Source organism: Bison bison, unplaced genomic scaffold (genome assembly GCF_000754665.1).
Source record: "Bison bison bison isolate TAMUID 2011002044 unplaced genomic scaffold, Bison_UMD1.0 scf7180017864527, whole genome shotgun sequence".
In the NCBI taxonomy this organism is placed as follows: domain Eukaryota; kingdom Metazoa; phylum Chordata; class Mammalia; order Artiodactyla; family Bovidae; genus Bison; species Bison bison.
The window spans coordinates 3,331,267-3,348,872 of NW_011495078.1; the positions used below are offsets into that span (position 1 = coordinate 3,331,267).

General features: G+C 48.6%; 1 protein-coding gene across 1 annotated transcript in view; it reads right to left on the minus strand.

The window, feature by feature from the left end:
* MYO16 (myosin XVI) overlaps positions 1-17,606 on the minus strand; it is a 322,068-nt gene that overhangs the window by 126,678 nt on the left and 177,784 nt on the right. The window contains exons 16-19 of the mRNA XM_010831550.1: positions 5,803-5,914; positions 2,910-3,027; positions 2,067-2,138; positions 772-913 (exon numbers count right to left, since the gene is read on the minus strand). Coding sequence (XP_010829852.1) covers positions 772-913; positions 2,067-2,138; positions 2,910-3,027; positions 5,803-5,914 — 444 coding nt within the window. The remainder of the gene's footprint in view (positions 1-771; positions 914-2,066; positions 2,139-2,909; positions 3,028-5,802; positions 5,915-17,606) is intronic.

Genomic DNA, 17,606 nt, shown 5'->3' on the forward strand with positions numbered 1-17,606 from the left:
GTGTTTAAGAACTTTCCTGATAATACAGGGCTGTGCTAATGTTTTCCGGGGACCCTCTAAAAGGAGCGGCTCTCAGGAGTTTGGTGAAGTCTGTATGGACAACAAAGAAACCCTCAGGACGCGGCGTTCAAAGACCAGCAGACGTGTAAAGACTCCTGGACGTGATTTCGCTTCCAGGGGCCTGCCCTGCCCAAGGTCATCATTAGTGATGAGAATACTGACAAAGCCTTCCATCGGCAAGGTGCCGAGGGGATCTGTCGTTTTTAGATGATCAAAGAGCCCCGAAAAGCTGCTGCTTAAAGATGACCGAGGCCAGGAGTCAACGTGGTTACCATAGAGACGCTTCATCAAATAACCCCCAAAAAAGGAAGGAAACAGGAGGGATGACCGAGCTGAAACACGGCATCCCATCGGGTCTAGAGAGACACGGGGGTCTCAACAGCGGCAGGGCTGCAGATATGCTCAAACGGTCCTCGCCCCAGATGCACACGTCTCTTCATACTTCTGGGTGCTCAAAAGGCCGCGTATGGCTTCAGCCCAGAGAGAAGGCATTTGCATCTCTATGCACAAGACATGACTGATTAATTCACCTAGGGGAGTGGGTGGGGGGCTCAAATCCCTTAAAAAAATAGTCTCTGAAATCCTGAAAGTAGAATCACCTCACTAAAATGAAATGTTTTAGTGACACTGGACTAGGAAGCATCTTTAAGAGCAAGCCTGGCTGAATCGCCCTGGCGGGAAGGACGCGTGAGAGGCGTCCATCACACCCACCTGCTGGGCTCCTCGTCACCGCGGAGGCGACAGTTCACCGCGTTCACCAGAAAGCTGAACAGACGACTGTACAGGGACTTGGCCAGAAGATCCCGGTAAAACTCAGCCATCGCCACGGTGTGCCGCCGTGTAGTCACCTCTCCTGGGAGAGCGAGGAGGGGAGAGTAAGTGAGCACGAGGCTGTTCCTCGTTCAGAAGCCAACAGAGCTGGGCTGTTTATCCCTCCACATCCGCACACATCAGAAGACGCTACCAACATGCTGTGACTGACAAATGCAGCCCCTGCCAGTTTATGTATTTATGTATTACAAAAATACATATCGGTGATTTTGAGAAAAAAAAAAAATCCAACGGAGGAGGAGCCCTCAAAACCACAATCCAGAGGCAGGCTGGTGAGGCAATGAGCTACAGTGAGTGAGGGAAGGACGTTTGGGGAAGTCCCTCTGTGCACACTGAGTGCAGACCCACACCACAGAGACGACCTCGGGAGTGTCCACTCGTCAAGTCACGCCCGACTGTCTACGTGTGACCCCACGGACCGTAGCCCGCCAGGCTCCTCGTCCATGGGATTTCCCAGGCAAGAACGCTGGAGTGGGCTGCCATTTCCTTCTCTAGGGAATCTTCCCAACCCAGGGATCGAATCTGCATCTCTTGTGTCTCCCGCATTGGCAGGCAGGTTCTTTACTACTGAGCTACTTGGGAAGCCCATGAGTTGAATGGCGTCAGAGTCTAATTCCCAGCATGCCATTTACGAGTGATTTGATGCTCAAGTTTATCTAGCCTCTTTGAATCTTAGTTTTCTCATTCACTAAAGTGGAAAGAGGAGGGGATGGTTGGATGGCATCACCGACTGGATGGACATGAGTTTGAGCAAGCTCCGGGAGTTGGTGATGGACAGGGAGGCCCGGTGTGCTGCAGTCCATGGGGCTGCAAAGAGTCGGACACGAATGAGCAACTGCGCTGAAAATGGAAAGAATTAAATCCATGCCTTAGCAATGTGTGCCAGCTAAAAAATCCAGTGCTTATAGCACCCACTACAGCTCCCTTCAGTTCACAAGTGCCCAGGAGGCAGCAGCTCTTGTTCTGTCTGATGAAGCAGAGGGAAAACGGTGCTCGCCAAGGAGGAGGGCGGGCTGCTACCACGGCCACAGCCACAGCCGATGTTTTAATTGCACAAATCCTCTTGGGTTGATGACTTTATGTCTAAAATGCCCCATTACCTATAAAAACGCAGCTCATCAGAATGGTCTCTCAAAAGTTCACAAAGGTGGAAGGCAAAGTACAGGAAACCTTACCCTTAAAATACTGGATGTCGGTGGTTAAAGCAGATGCCAGCTCATCCGGAGATACCTGTAGCATTCCAGCCACTGAAATTAAAGCGGTGAGGAAAGCATCAAGTTACACACATGTTGACAGCGAGAACATGGCGTTTTATAGTTGGGAAGTGTGTACAGACCCATTCGAATATGTGTGTCTCAAAGAAACGGAGCTACCACTGAAATTGGCAAATTCAACTAGAGAAACGGCTTGATTAAAACGTCGAAGAGCTCCTGGGGCTCCGGCATTAAGCTGCTGCAGGAGTTTCCCCCTCCTCACCCTTACTAACGGCCCGGGATGCTTTTTTCCCCAATTTCTGGCTAAATCACTTAGATATGGGGTAAAGATACCAGTAGTTACCACAACCATCATTGTCTGTTAAGGTTACTTTGAAAAAAAAGCTGGGAGTGACTAACAAGGCCACTTCAAAGGAGATAGGTTTTTGGCAAGATCTTTAAAGGGAAGTAATTATGTTCTGTTTAAATGTTTAGTTAATAACATGCCCTCCAAATATACAGGGTAGAGGGGTGGGGTGGAGAAAACTCAGAACGATATAAATAAGCCCAATTACATGCCAGAGCAACAACACTGTTACTCAGGCGGGCAGCGTGGGGACATCAACGTGCATCTTATTAATTCACACGACCAGAAAGACAAAAGAAGAAAGCGGATCTTGGCTTGTTTTCCCCACCACCCTCCCTGAATCCCACTCTGGCAGAAAGTGGGGTGAGCCCCCTGACTATTCTGTACTGTGTCTCCATCTACTGGCCAGCCTGGAGAACTGCACGTCAAGGCATCGACGGTCCATGAGTTCCACTGACCTTGTTCCAGGAGCTGGAGGTCAGACACCAGCGCGGAGTCGGCCTCGGAGACAGCGGTGAAGCCAACGTCGCCGAGGTGCAACACGGCTGCCAGAATCACGCACAGGTTCTCCACGTCCTACGCGGGTGACCAACAGAGAAGATAAAGGGTGTTGCTTAGGAAGAAAAGATGCAGAGACCGATCCTTTGGAAAACCTCCAAGTAGGTTAAACAAAATGATGCGCGGCTGTGATTTTTTTCCGACTCAGAATGTCCCATAAGGGAACCACCGATCAATGGTGAAAATGGGCACGCCCCATTTAGGGCAAGCAATGTTAGCCTTAAAAATTCCCAGTAATTCCCGGATTCCTAATTGGTACTTTGGGCAGGAAAAGCTCCTGCCGGAGAGAGTTTTTTTCTAAGAACAATTCTCATTTGCTCATTTGCACAGTGTAGTCCCTGTGCCATCCGTGAATTTCGTGCTGAACTTCCAGCTTTCAGGACAAGTAGTTTTATTATTAACAGCTTTAAAATGAGCACATTGAGAAGGATAATGTGCCATTTTCAGGTATAATCCTCTCTGACTTCAGCGTTACTTAGACATGCTTTTGGTAGCCTCCAAATCACAAATTAGGGCCTCAGATTTTATTGATCTGTGCCTGTCTGAATAACCTTTTCCAAGCTCCTTAAGCTACCCAACATCTCCCTCTCCTGTTTTTTAAATAAATCCAGTCGACAGCTCCCTCTCCCGTTTTTAAATAAATCCAGTAACTCCTCATTAAAGTTCCCAGTGCTCCAAAAGAGACACACTCCTGGACACAGACATGAAGACTTTGTTCCGTCATCAAGGTTCTTGTGGTTCCGTACCGTGAGGGAGACAGAACGGTGAAAAGCAGCCCGAAGGTGAGTGACGGTGTGGGGATACTAACAAGCTGCTCTGCGAGCAGGGGGCGGTGGCTGCTGTCAAGGCATTGACAGCAATGCGGTGAGCAAGCCCCCTGTTGTCTTGCTGGTGATGGAGGATCACCTTCATGGTCAGATCTCCCGGAACCACACTCACGAGTTCTGACTCAAGGGTCTTGCCAGCCCAGAAGTACCTTCCTCCCAGTCTAACTTGATCTTTTCCTGCTGATGGACTAAAACTGTCACCATCTCAGTCATACCTGAGGATCAAGACGATCACTTTTCGGTCTTGGCTTAATTGCATGAATTTCTTTAACCAAAAAGCTTGTTAAATGCCCTGTTTGGCCCCTTATGTGGAGGACATATTCTGTGTGCCCTGTCTTTGAAGATCAGTCATGGGTTTCTACAGCCCCGTTTCCAACGAGCTGATACTTGGTGGAATGATTCCTTACCCGCCTCTCTATCTCAGTTTCCTGTAAGTGAGTAGAGATTGCAGACATAAATGGAGGAAGGGAAAAGAAGTAACAACAGCAAAAAAAAAAAAGTAGCAAATGCAAAGACTGAAGAGTGCGAGTGGCAGGAGTTCGGGAAAGAGAGAAACAGGGGGATGCACAGAGAGAGCAGCAGAGAGCAAACGCCACACGGCCGCTCGCTCCTAGGATTCCAGTCCCTGATTGGAGATGGACAGAGAGAGCAGCAGAGAGCAAACGCCACACGGCCGCTCGCTCCTAGGATTCCAGTCCCTGATTGGAGATGGACAGAAGAGCAGCAGAGAGCAAAACGCCATACAGTCGCTCGCTCCTAGGATTCCAGTCCCTGAATGCAGTGAGGCTGGCGTGGACCATCCACTGAGGGGGAGCCCCCACCTCCTACCCCTCCCTTGCTGTCGCCCTGCAACCCCTTCCACCCCTTGCTGCCCCATGAGCCGAGGGGAAAGACAGGGACCCAAATCGATCAATGTATACTGAGTTTAAGAAAAAAAAACTAAATCTGTCACTAAATCTTGGCTCATGAACTACAGACATACCAGTTACCCATGCAGTCTTATGTTGATATTTAATGAGGAATTAGCTGTCATTTAAAGTGACCCCATACTGAATGTCGGGGACACAGAGATGATGCTTAGGAAAAGGAGATTTGTGGGAATTTCCTAGGTCTTGGTGGCTCAGTGGTAAAGAATCTGCCTGCCAATGCAGGAGACACAGGTTCGCTCTCTGGGTCGGGAAGATCCCCTGGAAGAGGAAATGGCCACCCACTCCAGGATTCTTGCCTGGAGAATCCCATGGACAGGGGAGCCTGGGGGGCTACAGTCCATGGGGTCGCACACAGTCGAACCCGACTGAAATGGCTGAGCACACTTCACATCTCTTGTTCTCTAGACCTGTGTTATTCAATTCAGTGAACACTAACCATGCAAGACCGTGTCAGTTTAAACTAATAAGAATTTTTTTAAAAAAGTTAAAAATCCATGTCCTCAGTCTACCTCAGCCTCCTCTACCGTGCCCGGCAACCCCAAGTGGCCAGTGACTGTCATACTGTACGTGAAATCTGGAACATTTCTGAGATCATGGAAATTTCCATTGTGTATCAGCGGGCGTATGCACTTTAAATAGTACGTTTCGGCTTTGGAGGTATTTGATAATTCTTTAAGAATTAAAAAAAAAAAGCATAGCATTCAAGAATATAGTTTAATCGAGTGATTAGATTACTCTCCCAAGTGGTACTTGGAAGCAGACAGTCCCTTCTGTCTGCCATTTTTCTCGAGTCAGCCAGTGCCCAGTTCTTATCTGTTTTGCTCATGTGGTCCCTGTGGGAAAAGGTCTCAACCACCTTCTTGAAGACGGCAGCCCATCTTCACGGTACCCTGTGGCCCTGGGCGTGATGTTTGCTCACGGCTCTCTCCCACTAGCATGCAGGCTCCACGAGGCAGAGGAATGTTTCTGAATGAATAACTTTTACAAACTAGCAGAGGGTTGATTTCCTCAGTGGAATATTTAACCGCATGACTCACCAAGTTACTGAAGCCAATTACATTGAGGGCTTGTTTCAAAACAGCAAATTTCTCCCTGTTCAGAGAATGCTCTGCTGCTGATATATCTTCTCTAAGGGTCTGGCGCAAATACCTGTGAGGAGGAAAAGCACACAGTTTTATGGCTTGGCTTGTCAACAAACCCCAGCGGTGAAGTCACCTCAGCCATGTCTGGTCTCCAGAATAATGGACATCACCTGGACACTGTGTCCCTGTGGTATTTATAGGGCTTTGGTCCCTAAGAGCACATGCTGTTTCCGGAAGCAAGGAAGGAAGGTTCTTGTTGTACCAGAACATATTTACACTGCTTTCCTTGGTTCTCACTTGAGTGGCTCCCCTCCTCAGAGAAGGTCATGAGTACTTTGTGTATTTCATATAGAAATCTAGCAGATTCTACCGCACGCTTTGTAATTCATATTTGTAGTCAAGATTTTAAACTGAGAGCAATCTACGATTTCTTCTCATCAATATCTTTTAATTATGAGGTGGATGATTAATTCATGGATTTATTCCTTTCGTTCAAAGAGCACAAAAAGGAAAAAAGAAGTTGACAGTGTTAATTGCTCAGTCGTGTCTGACTCTTTGCGACAGCATGGACTGGAGCCCGCTAGGCTCCTCTGTCCATGAGATTCTCCAGGCAAGAACACTGGAGTGAGTTGCCATTTCCTTCTCCAGGGGATCTTCCCGACCCAGGGATCGAACCCAGTCCTCCCACGTTGCAGGCAGATGCTTTACCGTCTGAGCCACCAGGGAAGCCCTAAGCACAAAGGACTCGCCCACCAAATACACAACACTAACCCTTGAGGATACAAAGAGCTTATCCTTGGAGGCTCAAGAGCACACACGGTGTGTCCACAGGCAGAGGCAAGGGAAAAACACGGCTGGGATGCAACACGGAAGCAGAGTAACAGAGAAGGCCTCGGCCTGTTTGCGGAGTGCAGAAAGGGAACCGGGGGAAAGGCTGCAGGCCAGGACGAGGCTTCGGTTTCAAGAGCTGACGTTTGAGTGAGGATCGCCCAGGCAAATCCGAGATCCAGGGTGATCCTCAGAATAACTGGCACCACGCGTGAAGGTGCACAGGCAGGATCATATGTGATGTGTGTGTTGGAAACTTGCGTTGTTCGGCACAGTTGGAGCCTCTGGGGAGGGGACGGAGGGTGATGAGGCCAGACAAGGAGCCAGGGCCCCGTGTGTCCTGCAGAAGAGTCTCCATGGTGGCGTGGAAGTGAGGCTGTGCCCAGGGTCCTGCAGAAGAGTCTCCATGGTGGCGTGGAAGTGAGGCTGTGCCCAGGGTCTTGAAGCAAAGAAAGCCTGGCGGTGCAGCAGGGATTTCCCCGCAGCCAGTGAGGTGGCCTGGAATTAGCACTCAGCAGCTGTAGTAGTTCAGTTGCTCAGTCGTGTTCGACTCTTTGCAGCCCCACGGACTGCAGCCCACCAGGCTCCTCTGTCCATGGGATTCTCCAGGCAAGAATAATGGAGTGGGTTGCCATGCCCTTCTCCAGGGGATCTTCCCAACCTGGATCTCCTGCATTGCAGGCAGATTCTTCACCGACTGAGCTACGAGGAAGGCCTGGGAAGAGATGAGGCAAAGAAATGAGCCGGCAGGTCTAGGGAGAGACCAGCAGTGAAGAGAAGTGGAGGAGATGGAGAGGCAGGTGGGCGAGAGGAGGGCTGACTGTTCACAGGGTCGGTGGGGGGGGGACGTGTCGATGGCGCTTTGTAAGTTTCTGTGTGGGGAAGCGGGGTGGAGTGGGCCTCAGCAGTCAGGGGGGCATCTCGAGAGGAGGAGTGTGTTCTTGAGAGAGGGAGACAGAGTTTATCATGGCTGTGTTTGTTCACTTTGAAGTACTTGCTAGAAGTTCATGTGGTGTTCCAAGAAATAATCGGCTAGAAGGATCTGAAATTCAGAAAAGCCCAGAAAATAAGCCCTGGAAGTCATCAACATGAAGACGACTAAAATCGCGGGAGTGGATGAGCGCCCTGGAAAGAAGGTGCCCACATTTTACGGATGAAGACAGAGCTGATGAGAAGAGACCGTAGGGGCAAGGGGAGGGGGTGACAGCAGGCAGGTGCAGACTCTGTCGGTGTCGAGGGGTCTAAAAGGCCTTCTCTGCCCTTGACCTTGGCTGGGATGGGGGTCAAAGTGAAACAGCCCACCAGATGGGGTGGGGAGTGGGGAGACCTCAGGAGGCTTCTATGGTGAGGCAGAAGCACATTAAGACTGGAGGAAACGAAAAGACAGAGGAGGAAGGAGAGGGTCTGGACTCGGTGCCCCTCGGCCCAGTGGAAGGATGCTGCCCTCCTCATATTTGGGTCAGGCGATGAATACCGGCCGGTGGCTGGACATCTCAGGGAGTAGAGGGACCCCTGCTTATGGCCTCAGTTTCTCTAGGACGGAACGTAGATGATGAGGCAAAGCGGATTTGAGGAATGGGCTGAGAATCTAAGCCACTGGCTGTGGACAAGGGACACTGTGGTCAAGCAGAGGGCTTCCCAGGTGGTGCTAGTGGTAAAGAACCCACCTGCCAATGCAGGAGACACAGGAGAGGTGGGTTCGATCCCTGGGTGAGGAAAGTCCCCTGGAGGAGGGAATGGCAACCCACTCCAGTATTCTTGCCTGGGAAACCCATGGACAGAGGAGCCTGATGGGCTACAGTTCATAGGGCCACAGAGAGTCAGATATGACCGAAGTGACTCAGTAGGCATGGAGCCAAGCAGGGAGACACGGGAGGTTTAGTGAAGCAGCTGAGGACCCCGGGGAGCTGCTGGCCAGCTTCAGCGGGGCTCTCTCTTTCTCCGAGGATAGGTGAGCTGGGGGTTGGGGTCTCGCACCAAAAGGAAAAGGTCACGGGCTACCATGCTAGCAAGGGGTTGAGTTAGGATGGTCAGAGCCGTCTGGCCTAAAATTCACAAAATTCTAGAAGCTGTAACCAGTCTTAATTCTTCCTGTTCTTACAGAAGTTTTCCATCCATCTTTGCTGGTGTCATCTTTTCTTTTCTGCTTGTAACATAGGATAGAATTCCATTCAGAGTGGTTATTTGACATCTTGTAAAGAACAATTAGCTCTCATTAACATTACAGAGTCAAATATGCAAAACATCACGGTTCCTTTCCACATTCTTGCAAGTTAATCAGTTAATGAACTCCACCTATGTAGAATTGAGTATTTCTTTATACCTCAGCATCTCCCACTTCGTGTGTCTTTATGGTGGGGATTTACGGCAGCTCTGACCTACTCCATGAAGCAGTTAAATTCTGGGCAGAAGGAACCATTGGAGTTAATCTGGGTAATTTAGACAGGGCTATTAAATCTGTAATGGCTCATGAGAAACCAGATCAAAATTGGGGGTTTTCCAGGGCAGCTGACCTGATGGCAGGAATGATGCTTGAAGACTGTCTGTGTTTTCCTCGATAATCAGAAAACTTGTTGGTATGAGGACAATGCAAAAAAAAAAAAAAAAAACTAGATTTCAATGTCTTCTATACAAACTTTACAATCCTTCTACTTTTCAGTAAGGCCAAGGTTGATTTCACTAGAAATATAGGTCTTTACTTAACAGCCAAACTCTATCTTAAAGTGGGAAGGTGAGTATCAGGAAAAAAAAAAAAAATCAAATGTCTACATTTTAGACATTAAAAGCACGTTTTTTTCCCTTTGAAATCATTTAATAATGAAACCGCACATACGGCAGGAGCTAGAGCAGCTCCAGGAGATGGTGATGGACAGGGAAGCCGGTGTGCCGCAGTCCACGGGGTCGCAAGAGTCGGCACGACAGAGCAAGGGAACAAGGTCACACAGGCAGGAAAATCCTGGAAAAGTACGCCTGGCAAAACACTGCAACCAAGAACGCAGCAGAGCTCTGTCTGACCCTTTCTGATGGCATTTTAAACTTTTATTATCCATAAAATGGAATAAAAGTAGGTTAAATGTGAAATTAAAAAAAATTCATTTCTCCTTCATGATGACTTTATGTTAATTAAATACGACACTATGTGTGATATGCTTTCTAAACTCAGATTGCAAGGTACACATAGAATAGGAGTATTTCCTGGAAAAAAATGTATCTTGCATGTGTGGAGGGCTTTTTCAGTGTGCTCGGTCATTAATGAACCTCTTTAATAAGATACATAACTAAGTCAAACGAAATACGGAACATTTTGAGAAATTACAACACACGCTATTAAGCATGTAGAATATTTTAAACTGTAAAATACACTTGTCTGTTCGCCAATAGATAAAAGTAATAAACAGATAAAGAGATCAAAATGTTCACTCCTGATCATTTTCTCCCCCAGCGTGAGTCACTTGAAGGTTGACAATCACATGTGTGTTTCCACGCGGTTTTAACACATGAACAGAGGCAGGAATGACCGTAGGCCACGGCTGACTGACGTCCCTGCAGACGAGCCAGGCTGTGTTGATGCTTTCCCCCGATCTCAACACCGTGGCTGAGACCCACCCGGACGAATCTGTGCAAGTGTTTCATCTGATAGCTTTGGACTCTGTCACCTATCCATTGACGGTCCCACACGTCAACGACAGGTTGGCAGGTGCCAAGAGCACTTGTCGGCAACTGAACAGCGACGACCACAAGGGCCTCTGCCGTCTGCCTCTGCGGAGATCGGACCCTGTACTGCTGCAGCTGCGCACCTTCGACACCCCCGCGGGGAATTCAGGGAGGAGAGGGAGGCACTCTGTGCTCCAAGGAAACTGGTGGAAGACGTCTTCAGATGGATAGATGTTTTCAGGAACTGATTTTGTGATCCTAATCCTCGCATCTCCTCAGATGTTGAAGCACACTGAATCCCTTTGTGGTGACATCAGCTCCTCGTGACTAGCAGAAAAGTTTTTGTAAAGTAGGCGCTTGATTGCATTGAGCTCCCCCTTCAGCAAAATCTCATATTTGGACCTTCCCCAGTGCCTCTCTGGAGCAGCCTCTCAGAGCTGGAGTCCTCATTTTGCACAAAATAATAACTCACAGCTCACGCTGTGCATCGTTTTTAGTTGACACACAATTCCCAGTATTCAGATCTTAGAATATCAATCTTCAGGGTCTTTCATGGCATCTTTTATGTCTTGAAAGCCATATACTTATAGCTCAAACAGTCTGCTTGTATCATCTCCTCTTAGCTCATACAGAGCTCGGAACAGTAGCATTTGGCAACGCGGACATGTCTGACCAGAGACAGAAACATCAGCAACGGGTCATTTGTGGAACCAGGAACCGTTGCTGTTTTATTTTCAAAAGGTGGACAGACCAGGGGACGCTCCGGGTGTTGTCCCGCCACAGAGCAGAAGACAGTAACATGGAGGCTGGGCCGTGTTAAAAACAGTTGGTGGGTTAATACTCTGATTAACTGGACTCAAAAGGAAAGGTGGTGAGAACTGAAAACACGTGTCAGACACTTCACTGGAGGTTCCAGAAGCACTTCCATTCGTCTTCAGATTGATCCTGAAAAGCAGAGCTATCGTTGTGCCCCTTTGTGATATGAGGGAACTGAAGCGCGTTTAAGATTTCCAAGCCCGCACCTGGCCGACGGACAGCACCCTCTGTGCCTCTCAGCCCTCCTGCGAGGGGCTGGGAGGAGAGGAGAGGCTGAACAGCACCACAAGGCACCTTCCTCAAGTTTCAACTGGGCTTAAAAATGTGGGCGAAGGAAAATGAGACGTGGAATTACTATTACACACGGATGGGTTTTAAACAGAATGCAAAGTCTTAACGAGGTTTTAAGATTCCACAGCATAGTTTATGATTATTCGATTGTGTCTCAACTCTATATGGTATTACAGGAACAAAATGGAGTAGCTGGTAACTGAGCAGGACCCCATGGGACCTTCCGGGGACAGACGCCCCTGAACCTCCACCTGCCTCTTGTTTGTGGGCAAGTTTAGCTCCCTAGATCTTCCCCACGTTCCAAAGAATAAACTTAATCAGAGAAATGAGAACATGCAGAAACAGAGGAAAGCAGTCAAGTAAGACAAAATTATAATAGCTTGATCGTTATGCAAAGAGTGCCAGAGAACTGATGCCTTCGAACTGTGGTGCTGGAGAAGACTCTGGAGAGGCCCCTGGACAGCAAAGATCAAACCAGTCAATCTTAAAGGAAATCTACCCCGAATAATTATTGGGATCACTGATGCTAGAGTTGAAGCTCCAGTATTTTGGTCACCTGATGTGAACAGTGGACTCATTGGAAAAGACCCTGATGCTGGGAAAGATTGGGGGCAGGAGGAGAAGGGGGCGACAGAGGATGAGATGGCTGGATGGCATCACTGACTCGATGGACATGAGTTTGAGCTACTCCAGCAGATAGTGAAGGACAAGGAAGTCTGGCATGCTGCAGTCCATGGGGTTGAGAAGAGTTGGACACGACTTAGCAACTGAACACAATAATCATTAAACAATGATTAATGATTAAACAAAGTCAAGGACCTTTAGTTCCTCCTGAAGAGCTATAGACATTATTCTTTAGCCATGTCCTTGAGCTGTTTTGCAGATACTGAAACCCCCACCAGTTGGGAGAAGTAAACTATATTTTTCCCTCAACAACTATATTCTATTCTATATATAGACCCCAGACAGGTTGAAACCAGAAGGTTGATGACATTGGCTCCTGATCACTTCACCACCAACCAATCAGAAGACTGTCTGTGAGCTGATCACACACCCTGCAGCCCTCTAGCTCACTCAGTCTTCAAAAGCCGTTCCCTGGAAATAACTGGGGAATTGGGATCCAGTGAGCTTTAGCTGCCTGGACGCTAATGGGATATAGCAATGGCTATTTCAGTCACACTCCTGTGACTGGATGAACTCATTTCCTAGTTCCAGGAAAGAGTTTTGTTTGTTTGGGGTAGGCTCCTTGGGTATCTCCCCTCTCCTTTGTTGCTTTTTATACAAAACATGATGGTGATTTATTCCGAACAACTAAGTTTATAAATCTCATTTTTGAAGATCAGGATGAGAAAAGCACATCTGTACCAAAGAAACAAATGACTTTGTTTTCACTCACATTAAAAATAATGGCAAAGCAGGTGACTAGGTGTTAAACTGAACGGCACAAAATCCCACTCGGCTCTGAAGGTTTTCATTACAAGTTAAATTTAAGGTAAGCCAGTAACAAGAAATGTTGATTTATGCTATTTCTAATCAACTGTTCCATGGTTCCAATCTGTTGACTGTCTCGACAACGAACAGTATTCCAGGAACGCATCTTCTAAGGTGGGGCAGAAATCTTGCTTGTGTCTGTGGTGTGTATATGCCTGTGAGTGTGTGAGTGAAGGGGGTGTGTGTGTGTGTATTGATAACTTTTGCTTTGCCATAAAGGGACACAGATTCTGGAATACACTTCCTATGGGTAGAGGGGCAAATTAAAATCGCTAATCCCCCAGGGTATGGCACCGCTGAGACAAGGGGGACGGAATTCAAGGCGGCAGCGATTTGATCCGAGTATCAAACAATGACCTTTTGCAAAAGAAGAAGAATTTCAAGGGCGTGGTACCCCCCGGGGCACCTGCACCTCCCTTCTCAGAGCCCAGCCCGACACAGCACAGCTGTGAACTTGCAACTGGCGGGTGAAAGAGTCCTGCAGACGTGATGTGTGGCATTGTGAATCAGTCTACCAAGGCGTACTATATGCGTCCAAGTTCTGCTAAACCTTAATAGTTATCCCCACAAAAAAGAAATGACGATTACGGGAGGTGACAGAGGTGCTAAATAGCACTAGAGCCACATCCTATGTCAGTGTGTAAACGTGTCAAACCAACACGTTGTCCAGCTTCAACCGGCACAGCGGTGTTAGTCTCAGTCGCGCCTGGCTCTTTGCAGCCCCATGGACTGTGGCCCGCCAGGCTCCTCTGTTCATGGGATTTTCCAGGCAAGAATACCGGAGTGGGTTGCCATGCCCTCCTCCAGGGGACTTTCCTGACCGAGGGATTGGACCTGGGTCTCCTACCCTGCAGGCAGATTCTTTACTGCCTGAGCCACCAGGGAAGCCCAAGCTCACCACACAAAGCTGTATGTCAATTACATCTCAAAAATTAACTGACTTGATTTAAAAACACAAGAACAAACAGAAACAGCCACCCTGGCCATGCTCATCAGGCCTCTTGGTTCAGCAGATGGGGGACGGCTCTTCTATGCCCACACGAGTGCCCAGCACAGATGGGGAGAGCAGCCTCCAGTGGAAACGCTGTAACGGGGGTCCCTCCTTCAAACCACGTGCCTGCCCCTTCACCAGGGGCTCACAGACCACAGACGGCGATTTTTTGCTGGTGTTTGATCTGCCGCATAAACAACAGAAGAACAATGTCTTCTGACCGTGGGCAAAGCTGCCTTCTACTTGGGGAAGTTTAATATGTAAGCAGAAACCAGATAAGGCCCAAACCAGACAGTCGGCATCAACAAAGACAGCCCTGTTTACCAGCTGACGGAGGAAGATGGCAGCACGCTCCTTCCTGCTCCCCCACCCCCACCCTGCTCCTCAAAGGAAATTCTTTTCTTGACTGTTTTAAAACAATCTGGAAAGTATTAACCAATTTTAAATCCCCCCTCCATGGAATATGAATAAGATTTTTTTTTTTTTAATTAACCGCAGGTTCAGATCCATAAATCTCCCCCAATGAAAATATTAATCTATTAGCCGCAAACTGTTTTGTTTGGAGAGAGGAAACCCTGCCCGTGGTCCTAGGAGAAGAACAGAATCCGTTTAATAAATTACGCATTCAGAATGACTTCGGGTCTTGTGACATTCCCGGAATAGTTTGTCCATATTTTTCTCATCAGTCAGAATATTTCTGCAAAACATCTGGTGGGACAAACTCTAAACTCTCACCATCTTTCCAACGGGGGTGGGGGTGCGGGCGGTTGGTGCGTCTCATAAAGTCGTTTAGTTCTTGAACACAGAGGTGGAGACGCGAGAACAGAGCAGCTGCCTCCAGCACAAAGGGTCCAGGACACGGATCTGGGGGTCGAACCCCAGGCTGCACTCCGTCCCCAGCCCTCTGTCTGGACGGGACTCCTCCTTGCCAGCGGAAGGGGCGTCCTTTCCTCCTCACAGACATAGAGGACCAGCAGTGATTACATGGATGACTCAGTGAGATGGGAAGAAAGGGACATTTTCGCTCAGAGCCAGGGTCAGGGTCTGGCCTTTATGAACCTGTTTAACTCGCCAAGGCCTGGGGGAGCTGCGTCTGCTGGGTGGAGTAGGGGGGCTCCATACTTCCCCCAAGTCCAGGTCGCAGCAGACCAGCTCAGGTTCTGCACGTGGGGAGGGGCAGCAGGTACGTCTGTATTCATCTGGCTCCGTCCAGGCTGAGCAGGTGCAGAAGTCCTCCTCGGGAAATCTCACCAAAAAGCTTTGTGTAGGGTCATACCCACAACACTGTGGTGAAGGATAACTCAGACCTACCCTGGGGTTTGAAATCCTGACTGAGGTTGACACCTGCATGGGAACGCCGGTCATCTGCAAGTGTTCCAGAAGGTGACAGTCCCGCTCATGAGCGTGTAGGGACGGTTACTGCTGATGCAGGGATTCCAGTGCTGGGACCCGCTGTGGACTTGCACGGGTGTTTGTGCAAGGTTACCCGTGTGACAGTGCCACGCTGATGGCTGCTGTGGTTCAGCTGCTCAGTCGTGTCCAGCTGTGCGACCCCACAGACTGCAGCTCGCCAGGCTTCCCTGTCCTCCACCATCTCCCAGACTTTGCTCAAACTCATGTCCATCGAGTCGGTGATGCCCTCCAACCATCTCATCCTCTGTCGTCCCCTTCTCCTCCTGCCTTCTATCTTTCCCAGCATCATGGTCTTCTCCAATCAGTCAGTTCTTCGCATCAGGTGGCCAAAGTATTAGAGCCTCAGCTTCAGCACCAGTCCTGCCAATGAATAGTCAGGACTGATCTCCTTTAGGATGGACTGGTTGGATCTCCTTGCTCAAGACTCAAGGGTCTTCTCCAGCACCACAGTTCAAAAGCATCAATTCTTTGGTGTTCAGTCTTCGTTATGGTCCAACTCTCAAATCCATACATGACCAGTGGAAAAACCATGCTGCTGCTGCCGCTAAGTTGCTTCAGTCGTGTCTGACTCTGTGTGACCCCATAGACGGCAGCCCACCAGGCTCCCCCGTCCCTGGGATTCTCCAGGCAAGAACACTGGAGTGGGTTGCCATTTCCTTCTCTAATGCGTGAAAGTGAAAAGTGAAAGTGAAGTCGCTCAGTCGTGTCTGACTCTGAGCGACCCCATGGACTGCAGCCCACCAGGCTCCTCCGTCCATGGGATTCTCCAGGGCAGAGTACTGGAGTGGGGTGCCATTGCCTTCTCCGTGTAAAAACCATAGCTTTGACTATAAGGACCTTTGTCAGCAAAGAGACCACCACAGGCGAGTCTTTGAATCCCACCAGGGGGATCATGCCAAGGAGCCGTCCCTCTGGACTGAAGAGCCTGAGTGTACAGGCGAGTCCCCCATCAGATCAACCTTCCCAAGTCTTACTGGCCTCATGTCAACTCTCTACTCAGCTGAAACTTTCCCCTAATGACAGCCTCGTGCGTGTTTTCCAGCCTCCCCACAACACTGCTCTGCTCATCAACCCCTCCCTCTGTCCTGTTCCTGGGGGCCCCACAGGAGCTGGCCACCAGGCACCGTGACATTGACCATCCGCGCTTGGGAGCAGCCACCCAGATTCTCTTCCAGCCACACCATGCGCCCAGGAAGATTCATCGAACAAAAAAGCTGACCCTCCCAAAGGTAAGAGGGGTCTCCTCGCCCCACTGTCTTCAACCAGGACACTATCTTCTCGTCTTTACAGACCGGATCTGAAACACCAGCTTTTCTTGGGTCTTGAGCCTGAGTGCTTTTGCATTGGAGCTCAAGCCACTGCCTCTCCCGGGGCTTTAGCTCACCCTCGCAGCACTGGGGACTCCTCAGCCTCCATGTCTGTGTGAACTCAATCAGGTATATATGTGTGAGCTCCCTGGGCTCAGCGATAACGAATCCAATGCCAGTGCGGATGTGGGTTTGATTCCCAGGTTGGGAAGACCCTCTGGTGAAGGAAATGGCAACCCATTCCAGTATTTCTGCCTGGGGAATCCCATGGACAGAGGAGCCTGGCAGGCTACAGTCCACGGGGTTTCAAAAGAGGCAGACACAACTTAGTGACTAAACAACAAATATATGTGTGTGTGTGTGTATGTATATGTATGTGTGTATATACACACACACACACACACACACATGCATATACATGTCTATTACACACACACACAGACATATATAATATACATAAAGAAATGTATTCTTCCCCACTTTATTCACACATTAACACACTTAAATAGTAAATAGTTTTCATTTAACATCTACAACTTATAGGTCATCAATTTGACTCTTTTTGGATAGAGATCATGACAACCATGTTCCTGATTCAGATTCTTATAAAATCTAACTCAGTACTGACTGTAAGATTGTTTCCACACACACCTGAACATTTCCATGTGTCTTTGGGTTTTCCAGACATACCTGCTTGGCTCTGTTTATACCCCGCAGGTTTCCAACATGCCTGTGAGAGGCCATAGGTAACTGGTTGATACATAAGCAGTGAACAGAAACTCCACTTTTTTCTTTGATTAAAGGTTGGCAAAAGTAAGAGAGAAATCGAGACCATAAAACTCAATCCTTCTTTCATCAGAAAAAAAACCAAAACAAAGAAAACCCCAGTGATACTACAGTGAAGAATTTCTCTGGGAAATGTTCTAGTGAAAAGGAGCTTCGGGTAAGAGAGACAGACATGCACGTAC